This window comes from Tenrec ecaudatus, chromosome 12, assembly GCF_050624435.1.
Source record: "Tenrec ecaudatus isolate mTenEca1 chromosome 12, mTenEca1.hap1, whole genome shotgun sequence".
In the NCBI taxonomy this organism is placed as follows: domain Eukaryota; kingdom Metazoa; phylum Chordata; class Mammalia; order Afrosoricida; family Tenrecidae; genus Tenrec; species Tenrec ecaudatus.
The window spans coordinates 99852728-99866488 of record NC_134541.1 but is presented as its reverse complement, the minus strand read 5'-3'; the positions used below and the strand labels follow the sequence as shown (position 1 = coordinate 99866488).

At 52.4% G+C, this 13761-nt stretch overlaps 1 protein-coding gene across 1 annotated transcript in view; it reads right to left on the bottom strand.

Annotated features, from left to right (window-relative positions):
• The window catches only part of CPPED1 (calcineurin like phosphoesterase domain containing 1), a 139427-nt gene that overhangs the window by 14379 nt on the left and 111287 nt on the right, over positions 1-13761 (bottom strand). The window contains exon 3 of the mRNA XM_075564273.1: positions 11973-12395. Coding sequence (XP_075420388.1) covers positions 11973-12395 — 423 coding nt within the window. The remainder of the gene's footprint in view (positions 1-11972; positions 12396-13761) is intronic.

Genomic DNA, 13761 nt, shown 5'->3' with positions numbered 1-13761 from the left:
CAACAGAATAGCAAGGGAGCAAAGTAGTGAAGTCCCCAAGGGATACCAAAAATAGACTTTGGGGCAAGGGCATGGCACCCAATCAGACTCAGAAAACACTCCTAAAGGTCAACAAACAGACCTGGAACTATTTATAGGCTTTTCTTTTTTTGCATTTTCTTTTGTTGCTTTGTTTTGCTCTGCCTTGTTTTTTGTGATTATTATTGTCTCTGTATGTCTATCTAGATAAAATAGTCCAGATAAACATTCCAGAGGAGAAAACAACAGGACTGATGGTTTGGGGTGGGATGGGGGGACATGGGAGAGGGGGAGGCTGGGGAAAGGAAGTGGGTGTTAACAAATCCAGGGACAAGGGAACAACAAGTGATCTAAAATCGATGGCCAGGAGGGTGTACGAGGCCTGGTAGGGATTAGTCAAAGACAATGTAACCTAGAGGAACTACTGAAACCCAAATGAAGGCTGAGCATGATAGTGGGACAAGAGGAAAGTAAAAGGAAATAGAGGAGAGAACTAGGCGGCAAAATGAATTTATAGAGGTCTAAGTAAAGGCATGTACATATGGTAAATATATTTATATATGACGATGGGGGAAATAGATCTGTGTACATATATTTATAGGTTTAGTACTAAGGTAGCAGATGGACATTGGGCCTCTAATCAAGTACTCCCTCAATACGAAAACACTTTGTTCTATTAACCTGGCATTCCATAATGTTCACCTTCCCGACATGATCGCTGAAGACAAAGTGGGTACATAAGCAAATGTGGTGAAGAAAGCTGAGGGTGCTTATCTATCAAAAGATATAAAGTCTGGGGTCTTAAAGATAAACAAACGATCATCTAGCTCAGAAGCAACAAAGTCCACATGGAAAAAGCACACCATCCTGTGTGATTATGAGGTGTTGATAGGATTAGGTATCAGGCATCAAAGACCCAGAACACAAAATTGTGGGGGAAGCCAGCCCCACACAACTAATCCATGGGTCCAGTAAGTGCAATTGTATGGTTCAGATATATAAAGATTATAATAAAGTCACTGAGAATGAGAGATACAAGAGAGGAGAAATAAAGAAGTCAGACACATTTCATGGTAGCATGCTCACCTCCTGGATGGTCATGATCTCAACAGCCAGGTCTAAGCACAGCACGAGCCGAGAAGGCAGAGAAGAGAGCAGGAGAGAGTACAATTTATTGCTAACCAAAGCTTATATATCTTTGGGGGTGTGCATGCCTCCTAATTACAGGTAAAGACATACGTCACAGGAAGGGGTTGTATAATAGGCATTACAAGCAATAGGAGGGGGATAGACATTGGGCATAAGTATAACAGGAAGGAGATGAACTAGGGATGTACACATGATAGCAAAGGGAGGGTCTAGGGCTATACATGTGACAAGAAGGGTAGACCCTAGATTCATGATGGCAGCCTAACCTTGGTCACCCTTGAGTGGGCTTGACCTCCCTGGGCTCTCCTTCAGGGAAACAATCTACTACTATCCTTATCAGAAGGGAGTGGGCCCTACTTAGATGGCTGATAACCCTTGGGGAGAATAGTCCCTGACCTACTTTTGTTGACCTCTAGTGTACAGTCATTTACCATGCATAGCAAGCAGCTAAATTTGGCATCTATTTGGGGGAGACAACTTTGGAGAAATCTTTCTGTTTCCCACAAAAAAATCATATCATTGTGCATGAGGGGGAGTGCGGAGTGGAGACCCAAAGCGCATCTGTAGGCAACTAGACATCCTCTTACAGAAGGGTTGCGAGGAGGAGATGAGCCAGTCAGGGTGCAGTGTAGCAACGATGAAACAAGCGACTTTTCTCTAGTTCTTTAATGCTTCCTCAACCCCTACTATCGTGACCCCAATTCTACCTTACAAATCCAGCTAGCCCAGAGCATGTACACGGGTACAGATAAGAGCTGGAAACACATGTGGTCTCTATTTGTTTGGATTAACTCGGCAGCTGTGAGCTTTTGGTTTGATTTAACTCCAATATGATTCCTGCCCTGGAAATCTGAGGGGAATTTGGATGGAAAAACAGAGGCCCAGGGAAGAAGGCCATGTGACAACAAAGTGGGTGTGTTCAAACAAGGGACATCCAGGCAGAAGAAGCAAGGCAGGTCCTCCCTTCAGCCCTGGGAGGGAGCAGCCTGTTGACCCCGTGGTACTGGACTTCTAGCCTCCAGGGCTGGGAGTCACCCTGCCTGTGGTCCCCTGTTACCATAGCCCTAGCCACTCCTGCAGGGGAAGCCAACAGGCTAGCTGGGGCAACTCGGTCAGGAGTGCTATCTCTGAGGATGAACCATGAAAATTTCTCTCTTTCAGCCTCACCTCCACAGGGATCAGTGGCGACTGTCAGGGTTCCTGGGGAGCTCAGTCAGTGAGAGGGAGACGCTGAAAAGAGAGTCACTGGCAGTGGGGTCTCAGCTGAGCCAGGGTGGAAGTGGCTCTGCGGTACAGGGCTGGAGGAAGACAGGATCGAAGAAGACCCTGGCAGAGGCACCCATTCCTGTTTATAATGCAGGGTGTCGCCTGCCCCGGCCTCAGAAAGGGCACTGGCTGGTCTTCCTGCTCCCTTGGGACACACTGGCTCTCAGACTGTCCGGCTGTCACAATCTTAGAAGGACCAGGATAGCTAGCTCAGTGCTGGCACCCGGCACAGACAGAGGACAACCAGAGAGGCGCTTCCTTGTCCTCCCTTCCAGTCTTGGGCAGTGCTCGCCCTCTAACTCATCTCCCGCTCCCTGGACACTTGGTTAAACCAGTAAGAACAGTGCAAGAGGAGGGGCATGTGCCTTGTGTCCAGCTGTCCAAAAAGCAGTGGGGACCCAGGGTGCTAGGTCAGCGGGGATCATGCTGGCTGAGCAAGGCACATCCCTGAACCTCTCTGAGCCTCAGAGTCCCCGTTTGAAGGCAGCCCTTGAGCCAGCCAGGCCCGGCGATGTTGCAGAGAGATGAGAATCAACGGTTCTGAGGTAGCGAAGCAGGAAGCCAGGAGGCACATACGCGCTCCCCATCAGTAATTATACTCAAAGTAATTGATCAGATGCTTCTCTGCTCTCCACCCCCCACCCCCGCCCCATCGCATTCCCACCAATTACATCTTGCTCGCGCTTCATCATTTCCTCTCTCTTTGTAAGAGACGCTGGCTGGCTGGCGCGTGTGATGGTGCGCAGGGCACACACTAGGGTCTCAATCCAGGACAGACAACTTCTCAATTTCCATTCCCTGGTTTCCATGCCCGGCCCCAACACAGCTGTCAGGACAAGAGGCTCATTAGAAAGAGAGTTTTGACTGATGGAAAGGCAGCCAAAAATACTCGAGGGAGGAGACAGAGGTGGTGGCAAGCCACGGGAGGGGGATGCTTCACAGGATGTGGAAAGTGCAATCCGTGAGGGAAGAGCCCTCAAGAGGAACTCTGGTGCCCAGGTGGGCCCTGGGCTTCAGCCCTGCCTGTGTCCGCGGCTGGAGGAAGAGTGCTGGAGGCCGAGCTTCCTTGTAGCACCTCCACCTCCTCCACACCCTGAGCGAGCGAGCGAGCGAGCAAGGTCAGCTTCCAGCTGTACCCTGCTGGTGGCGACGTGTGGGGGCTCTGGCCATGACCTCAGCACATCTGTTGCTGGATGACCTCAGTCTCTGCTGCAGCTTCAGCCACCCCGGCTGACCATGATTCTAGGCCATTTCCCAGGCCTGGGTCTCAGAAGACTGGACCCTGGACGTCACTAATGGCACTGCAAACCCAATTCACTTGCTTTCACCCAGCACCTGCGCCTCTACTGTGGGCTTACCAGGTCCAGCAGCCACAGGGCCACACACATAGGGAGGTGGAGCTGCCCACTCACACTGCCCTCTTCTCCATCCTTGTGTAGTTCAGGAGAGTTGCTGGCCTCCTGGCCCTCAACCCTTCCAGTCTGGCCCCCATGAGTCAGGATTACATTCTGCTGCCAGGGGCTAAGGGGCTAACATGTGGGAAGGTTAAGTCCCACAGGAAGAAAGGAGAGGAGCCGTCCTGCGTTGGTGCAACTGCCCAAGGACCTCACACTGAGGCCTCCGCCTCTTCTGTCTCTCTGCTCACTTGTCCTCACGACGACAAGGCGGTTGCTGGGTTCCCAGGCATGCCTCTCTGTTCCAAGCAGAGAGAAGAGAAAGGGCCTACAAAAAGCCTCCTCAGAAGACCTGCTCAGCACATTCTGTACCGTGGAACCAGCTCTTCTCTGACACAGGCGAGGCCGCTGCCATGGCTTGGGGTTGACTGGACAGCAACTTGTTTTATGTTGAGACGACATCGCGTGGCTGAGCTCGGCTTTCTGCTCCTGTCGAGATTTGCAGCTTCGGAAGCCCCACGGGGAGCAGCTCTATTCTGCCCCGCAGGGTCGCTGTGAGTGGGACTCGGCTCGACGGCAGTGGGGTTCGTAAAGAAGTAAGAATGCTTTGCGAGGCTAGAGATACTTGAATTTTACAAAGATATCTCACTGTTAATTTCAAAATGACACTAATTACTAGTTTTAATAAATGACTTAAAAAAGAAGCGAGAATATTTTGACTTCCTAAACATCAACAGACACTGCTGTTTCCCACGGCACTGGAGACCAGGTTGCAATGGGGGGGTTTCAGCATTTCCAACGCTGACCTCACACGTTGTCTGTGTCACCAACCAGGGCCCTTCGAGATGCAGTTTGTCCGCGAGCACGCGGCGCCCTGCGCAGGGCTGGTGCGATTTGTTGAATGAGGAAATGTTGACTTGACTTCAGGCTTCCGCAGTACACATTTCCACACGCCAGACTCTCAATTTATAAATATTTATCGTTGGGACTTCATTTTAACTTTAATTAGCCCAACTGTTAAGGATACCTCCAAAGTGAGAAATGCTACCCATTCCTTCACAGCAGATGTAGCCCTGGCACTTGGTTCCTTCCGTACCCCGTTTGTTTGCAGAGAACGAAGCACGTAGCTATCGGGCGACCACGGAGTGATGGCTCGCCGTGAGTGGATCGAAGCACCAGGCAGACCAGCCCTTGGAAAAGAAACTTTCCACATTGATCCAGGGTGAAATGTCGCAAGCAGGCTCCCCCGCCTCCCCCCACCCCCCGGAACCCTGGATCCTATGGCTGCCTGGAAAGAATGTCTCGGAGAGGGCTCCTGAGAGCTCTCACATGCCTGCCGGTGAAAAGGGAACGTGGGAAGCGTGGTTTTTACACGCATTTAAACAGAGGGCACCTAGGCAGACTGCCATGGTTGTGTAAGCAGTTACTAGACTTGGAAAACTATGCCTGTAAAATTATTCATGCAAAAGTATGTTAACCAAGGCATTAACTATCGCAGTATATATTAAAAAAATAAATGGAACTCTGTTACTCTTGATTATAGAGCTCCTTAAAACACAGAAAGAGAATAAAGAATGGACATCAATTTGAAACCAAACAGCCAGCATTTGCATCCTAGAACAAGACGCGAAGGTGAAGGTGGGAGGCAGGAGTGGCCGTGTGGTGTCCCACACTGCGGTGCGCTCTCCTGGGAGCAGCTGCTGGGCGTGAACCGCTGAGCTTCCAGTTGCCGTCAAGTGCTCAACCACTGCACCACTACGGTTCCTTTCACCGATGAGAAAACGAAGGCGGACAGACATTTCCGGTGTAGCTGGGGCCACCTGGCTGGGAAGCAGCCAGGGATCACTTGACTCAGGCTGCCACCCCAGGATACTTGTTGTGAAGCTGCCTGTGCAGCTCGATACTACCTAGGCTACTACTGTGCTCCGATTTCCTTCTAAGATGTACTGAGAGCAACACGACACAACACACTGGCGGCAAAGGTGGCTCAGCAGGAGGCTTGGCTCCTTTCCTGCCACTACACCACATGCACAGCGCCCCCGTCTGCCAGGGATGGCTCGTGGGTTACAAAGAGGTTTCAGCAGAGCTTTCAGATGAGGCAAAAGGCCTGACTCGCTACTTCAGAAACCAGCCAAGCAAAGCCCTGTGGACCGGTGGGCTCCCCGCAGCTCCTCGCAGCACCAGCAGCACATAATCACCTCCTTACACATTCCAACCGGGCCCAGGGACAGCCTCTCAATAGCACATGTGCTCCCAAGGGAATGGGCCCCTCGCCCAGGAGCGGTCTGTCTGGGCCCGCCCTCCAGCGAGGCGGAGAACCCCCATGGGTGTGTGGCAGCCTCAAAGGGGGCTGAGGACGAACAGGAATGTCACACTATCATGGGATCATTGTGCAAAGCCAAGGGTTAGAAAACTACGGCTCTCAGGCTGCCTGGTTTGGTTAAAGTTTTATTGGAACACAGCAGCCATACCCGCCATGCATGTATTATTTGTGGCTGCTTCGGTGCTACTGTGGTAGATGTGAGCAGCTTCCAGAGACCATCTAGCCCTCATGGCCCTGAGTGTTTACTGTCTGGCCCTGTTCAGTGTCAATACGAGGCCCCCAAATGCTCTAAGCCATGCATGGCCCATTCGTATTATGGGTATTGCCTATGAGCTGCTGGTAAGCAGCATGTTCAAGCCGAATCCATTCTGCCCGCAGTTATTAACTGCAGGGACATGATGTGCCAGGCTCGGCTGAGAGCTGGGTTTACAGAGGGGGATAAAGGCAGGATCCTATTACCTGGCGCTTACAATCGAGCAGAGAGATCAGCGTGAGAACAAATAATTCCAGTGCAACTCCATGAGCTGTTCAAGTGGACTCTCATGCTCCCTTCTTCCTGGAAAGGGTACTCTGGAAGTCTGGCCTTTTCTGCTTTATTAACTTGGAACTTCTAAAGCCATAGCCAAGCTCCGGCTCTAGCTCCTGGTTGGTGTCTCTCTCTCTCTCTCTCTCAAGCATAAGTCCTACAGACCAGACTCTAATTCTGTGAAATTACTCATTAACTTTCGCAGCAAAGATCATCTTCTTGGGGTTTTGCATAATTGCCAAATTTGCTCTGGGCGCCCTAACACACAGCTCTAATGTCCACGTGGAGAAGCGACAAGGACCAGGTGTGGAGACCTCAAGGGAACCAGCCAGTTCAAGCGAGAGATGTTTTGCTTATCAAGTTGGCGTTTTAAATTGGTATTGGTGTTAGTCGGGTCACAGGCTGGGAAAGGCAGGAAGGATGAAGACGGCGGCCAGGTTCACCCTGGTCTTATGAGCTGCCCTGTCTGCTCAACTCCAGCTGGGAGTCAGGGGCACCAAGAGGAAAACCAGTTTCTCCATCACGTGGACGTGACGAACTTGACAATCTCCCAGAAGATAATGGGTGCGGTTCCCTATGTGCCCGGCTCGGGTGCCTGTGGATTTGTACTGACTACTAACAATGTTTTTACATCATACAAAGAAGGTGCTTCATGAGCTCCTGAAGCCGACTTGGAGCGAACGCTTCTGTTTCCAGGGAAACGTGTGCTATGGAAAGCAGGCGGGGCTTGCCTTGGAGAGTGTGTCCCTGCTACAGGGACACCCCTCCTCCCTTATCCACTTTTTGAAAATTAATGCAACACTGCGAGCTGACTGGGACGTGCTTTATGAAATCATTTGGTCGTCCCACACAGTGACTCAGAGTTATTCTCTGGATTCACTGGGAGGAGGTGCTCTGGGAGGGACCGGCTCTTTACCAGGCTATTTTGTGACAACACAATTATCATAATTAACAGCTACCCTGAGATTCCGATGAGCTTCCAACACACTTTGGAGCCCTGGCATTTCAGCTCAGGAGACAGGTATGACTGCAACAGTGCTGGGGATCGGTCTGCTGGGGGTGGGATGGGGTGGGGTGGGCTGGAAGGGGTGGCCTGAGGCAAAGGGAACCAGCACCTTCACTTGATCATGGCCCTTCTGGCTACCAAGTTTACAAGGCAGCACGTTAACACTGGCTTTCCAAAATGAGTTCCAGTGAAGTCAAGTCCAGTGACTTGAGCGAGTTTCTGCATTCCCAAGTGTGGGAGGCAAATGGTCCCACCAAGCCCCCCTCTTCCCATTCCTCCCTCCCTCCCCATCCCCACCTGTCCTTCCGTGGCACACAGGTCGCCCAACTACACTACAACTGTGACCACAATGGGTCAGGTGTTCAGGGACATTGCCCGGGGCCTGGTGTGTATCTGAGGCCATTAAACAAAGGCCAGGGTGGGAGGCGACTGCAGGCCCTGGTTCAGGGCCTTTAGGTGCCAATGCCATGGCCAGTGGTCAAGAAGAGACCACTGTCTCCTACTGGAAGGAGGTCTCGGAGCGTGTGGGCAGGGAGCCAGAGAGGACACACAGACCAATGTTGCTGTGGCTGCTCAAGCGGCTATTTGTGCCTTACAGCCTGGCTCGTGTGTGTCCAGGGTCATACCTGGACACGCCTCCAGAAGGCAGATGTGCTCCTGAGGCACCGGGACCAGTAAACACTGGGGTGTGTGTAAGCTGAGGAGCAGGTCTGGATGTCAGCCAGGTGAGAGGGAAGTGGCTCAAGAGCCACTTGGCCTTCTGGTGGGAGGTGGGGAAGAGAGCTCATGGGCCTCACCTGGCAGCTACCAGGTGGAGCGCAGGCCAGGATGGGAAAGAGCACTGGCAGGGAGCACTGGCCAGGTGGTATGGGTGAGCCCTAAGGGAAGAACTCACTCACTCACTCACTGCCATCGAGTCAATGCTGACTCATAATGAAGAAACTGTTTGCGGGAGAAGAAAGTCCAGTCTTTCTCCCTGGAGCTGCCGGTGGTTTCAAACTGCTGACCATACGGACCACAGCCCAATGTGTAACCACTATGCCACCAGGGGAGCCACAGAGTGAGAGGAGAAGGATTTCACTAAACACAGCGCCTGGTTCATATGTGTACAACAAGGTTAAGGGCCATCCAGCTGCCCCAGCTCACCACGGCCACATGTACACGAACCAAAACTGTCCGTGCCCTGTTGTGGTCTGAGTCACTGTGATCCACACAGCCTCCACTGGCTCACTATCAGCAGTGGCTCACCAGGCCTTTCTTCCTAGTTTGCCTTAGTTTGGCAGCTTGGCTGAAATAGATTCAGCAGGACAGCAACACGCCAGTCTCCACTGATGGACCAGTGGTGGCTACACCTAAGGCACACTGGTCGGGAATCAAACCCAAGTCGGCTTCAAAGGTGAGAAATCTACTGTTGAACAACAACTGCCTGCCTCAGAGCAGGACTCACAACGCTTCACAGGCACTCCAGGCTTTAGCGCTTCCAGGCAGTCGCTAAGACGCAGCTATTGGCTGCTCCTCAGCCAGAGCAAAGAACAGAGAGAAAAGGCTCAGGAACCAGTAAGTCCACAGGACAAGAGACCACATGTACCGTAGCCTGCTCTTGCCTGAGACCAGAAGAATTGGGTGGTGCCCAGCTACCACTCTGGACTGCTCTGATACAGGTGACACACGGTTCTGGATAAAGAGGGAAAGGTAAAAGAAGTGAAATACAATTCAAATCAGACAAAAAGACCAGCTTTACTGGTCTGACAGAGACTGGTGGATCCCAGGAATGTGCGGCTCTTAGACACCCTTTATGCTGGAGTGGAACCGTACTCCGTCCCCCGCCCCACCCCCAGGGATTAACTTTCAGCCAAACAACTGACAGGTCGACAGTGACTAAATTACCCACGTGAGAGTCACATGAGAGCAGCAGGGCAGCATTTGCTCCAGGACAAGAGCCAGGAGGCAGGAAGGGCAGTGAGGAAGGTCTGATGGCGGCCGGGGACCCCGAGAGGAAGTGGAGGAGCACCGCCACACTGAGAGCCACGAAACACAAAGCCGTTCATCCAACCCATGATGAAAAGGAGCCTGAGCGGTCAAAGCCCCATGCGGCCGACGGCCCCTGCGGGAGGTGTGTTCATCAGGTCCTCGAGCGGTGCCATTAGGAGTGGGGCAACCACACTACCTCCCTCTGCCTCCTGCTTACCCAGCCACCTTCTTATGATAATGTGGCGGCTTCCCCTGTGGCTCTGCCTCTGTGAAGAGACGTGGATGGCGCAGCCTTGCTTGCAACTGATGCACTGGCACTCTGGGGCAGACAGCAGCCTCTGGGAGCTGCAATCATGAGCTCACCTTGGAGACGCAGACCGGCTCTGTCCACAGATCTGCTCCCTGAGCTCTGAGGGCTGCAGGCCTCAGGGGTGCACAGTCCGGGACTCTGGCTGAATGGTTAGGAAGCTTCTTCCCAGGAGGCCCTGCTGGAGCTCTACAGACCCACAGGAGTCTGTATCTGGGGAGTCTGGGGGTGGCATTTGCTCCGTCATACCACGGAGTGTCCCACCTGGGCACAGGGTGAACAAACTCGGCTGCTAATTACACTGCTGCGGGTTCCAGCCTCTCAGAGGTGCCTTGGGAGAAAGACTTGGCGATCCACTTCTGAAAAGGCACCCAGCAGGAACCCTGGGCGGTGCTCTCCCAGGCACAGCCTGCTTCCCCGCCTCTGTCACACACTCGTCTCCCTGTCACTTCCTCCCTGTCCTCAGAAGAGTTCTCTGAGCTACCTCAAGCACGGAGCATGATTTCAAAGGCCTTCATAGGCACGTTCTAGTTTTCGCTCCACGGAACAACAGGCAAACACCTCCAATTACGCAGGCTTTTTGGCACTTGCTTCTGAGACACAGGCCAGATCAGCTTTGTGCGACTAAGTATGAACCCATTTAAAGTGCCGAGAAAAGAGGAGGGCCGCTGCTCCCTTAAAGGCAGGGTCAGCACCCTTCTCCCTGCACCCACCACAGACACACAGACACACACACACAAAGACAGACACACAGACACACACATAGGACCCTTCTCCCTGCACCCACCACAGACACACACACACACACGACCCTTCTCCCTGCACCCACCACACACACACACACACACACACACACACACACGATCCTTCTCCCTGTACCTACCACACACACACACACACACACACACAGACATAGACACACACACACACACACATAGGACCCTTCTCCCTGCACCCACCAGACACACACACACATACACACAGGACCCTTCTCCCTGCACCCACCACACACACACACACACACACACACACACACACACACACACACACAGGACTCTTCTCCCTGCACCCACCACACACACACACACACACACACACGACCCTTCTCCCTGCACCCACCACACACACACACACACACAGACACACACACAGACACAGAGACACACACACACACACACACACACACACACACTGATTTTGAGAAGAGGGAGGGGCACACTCCGGGAAGGTCTGAAAGGAGGGCACAGGTCAAGGCAAGAGGTGCCCACGTGTCACACTGGCCTCCTGCTGTGTCGTAGCTGTCCTTCAGGGATCGCCCACAATAGAGCATGTCTTGAGAGAGGAGCCCTAGGGGGTGTGTGTGGCTGGGAGAAACCGGGGTGTGTGGGCTAGGGCCACCCCCAGAACAGTCAGACTCCAACAATGTGTCAAGAGCACAGGGTGCTGTCAGTGTGTGTGTACACACCTGCAGGTGTCAGATGTCTCTTCAGCTAAAACCCTGCAGCAGGGTGCAGCCAGACTAAACACATGCTCCCTTCCTCCCTCCCTCCCAACTCTTCATCTGGCTCAAAGCAAACTGAGGAGCCCCAGCCCCACAACGTAAAGCCACTGCCCAGGATTCCCCAGGTCATGCCTCATGACTGCTGCTCAATGGCTCGCTCAGTCTTGCACTAGTTCTGCTTTCAGAAGACGGGGGAAGGCCCTCCTGCTACTCCCCATTCCTGAATGCGGGGTGCTGGTCTGAATTTTTCCCAGGCCCTTCCTATGAGAACTGCTTCTACTCTCCCCGTTCCACAGACAGAGAAAGGGAGGTTCAGCAGGCTGCTTGCAAGGCCACACAGCCAGGGAGTGGGAGAACTGGGTTTGACTCTGCTCCCCCCACCCCTTCCCACCACCTGCCATTAAATCCATTCTGACTCGCAGTGACCCTATAGGGCAGAGTAGAAGAAAGTTCTGGAAATGCACCTTTCCCAACTCCCCTCCCCACAGACCCCTATGGCCCCAGGCCCTACCTGCTTTGGTGAACTTGTCTGCCATCTCCCGCCTGACCGGCTCCGTGAGGTTGAAGTAGTCGTCCTCTTCGTCGATGCTCTGGAGGAAGAGTGGGATGTGCTGGAAGATGACGGCATGCTGGCCTGTGTGCTGCCTCGCGACCCCCAGCTGCTCCTCCAGCCACTGGTCCTGGGCCTGCTTCAAGGTGGGGCACCTGGACGCATCGAACCAGAGCTGGGAGTTGAGGACAAGGAAGAAGACGCCCCCAACCCAGAAGCTGAAATAGTCATCTCCCCAGGTCTGGCAGAACTCCGAGATGGACTCGGCGGTGGGGCTGTTGCCAATGTCATGGTTGCCGCTGACGAAGACCAGTGGGATCTCGCTGTCCACATCCTTGAGCACCCGCTGCAGGTCCTCTGTCTGCTCCTTCCGCCAGGGCGTCCCTGGAAAAGCAAGGCCAGGTCTGAGAGGGCCGAAGGCTGTGTGTGCATGCACGAACCCAACTAACAGCAGATTGTCTGGAGCTCACCTCGCCAGGCACATGGGAACCGCTGCATGTGAAACTAGTGCGCAGAACAAGAAGGGACCTGAGAGCTCCTGGCCGTTCCTCTGATTTGAACTCCCGTCCTGAGAAGTCCAACATCCTCATGGCCTCTGACCCACCTAAAGGGGCGAGGGTGTGGGTCAGTCCCAACACCCAGTCATTTCCCACCCACCTCCCCTAGGCTGCCGTGGGGTCTCACTCATGGCGGCCCCTGAGGGCCAGAGCAGATCACCAGCCTCTCTTCATACACTCAAATAGCCAGACTTTCAGCTAGTGGCAAGTGCACCAGCTATTGCTTCAACAGGGGCTGCAACACTGAATGGTTGGCAAAGAGGCGGAATTTCTATGCCTTGTTTAGATGAAACCCAAGTCAAAGAGCTGCGCCCTTTCTCCTGCTCGGTGTCCCCTGTGGGGCGTGTTGCTGAGAAGTACACAGGAGTGCAAGCAGCAGGGACGAGCAGGGGTCCACATAGGATTCTGCAAGCTCAGTGACCTGCGAGGAGACACGCGGGTCGACATGCAGCTGCGCAAGTGTGGGCGGGAGAGTGGGAGTTCCCCCACGAAGACATGTAGGTCTGATGGAGGAGTTTGAACATGTGTATTTACCTTTGCTGCACATACACCCATGAATGTGGTGGAGTCCAAGGGGGCAAGGTGATGAACGCTTCTTAGACATAAGCAAACACCTCGAGGGAGTGCGTTCCTGGGTCTGGAAGAGCAGGCCCAGCCCTTTATAAAGAGTGTTCTACAGCTCACTGTGGTGAGCACAGACTATGATTTCAACACATTAAAGACCAGACAGTTTTCTACCAACTTATCCAAGTGACCAGGTATTTTTTTGACTGTTAGCTCGGTTTTTTGTGTGCATTAAACCATAAATGGGTTTACATCTCATCAACTTTTTATACTTATTTATAACTTTCAGTTTTTGAATATAAAACATCTCACAATATGAAACAATACTTTGCAATGTATGCAGACCATTATTACTTTTATGAACTACAATCTTCATGAAATTATACAATTCTTGTAAAAATAATCAACAAAATCCATATTACTTTGAAAAACAGTAAAAATAAATACAGTATATCAAACAAAATATACATTCTTTGTTCCCCAATACTCATTTGTTGATAAGTTCCTTTGTTATGCAATGTACTATTGTTACGATACTCTACAACTACATTGAGAAACAAAGACAGTGTGCAAATCTTATCCCAGAAACACTGTGCAAAAGTGATCTCCTGCCCCTTTGGTTTGATTGG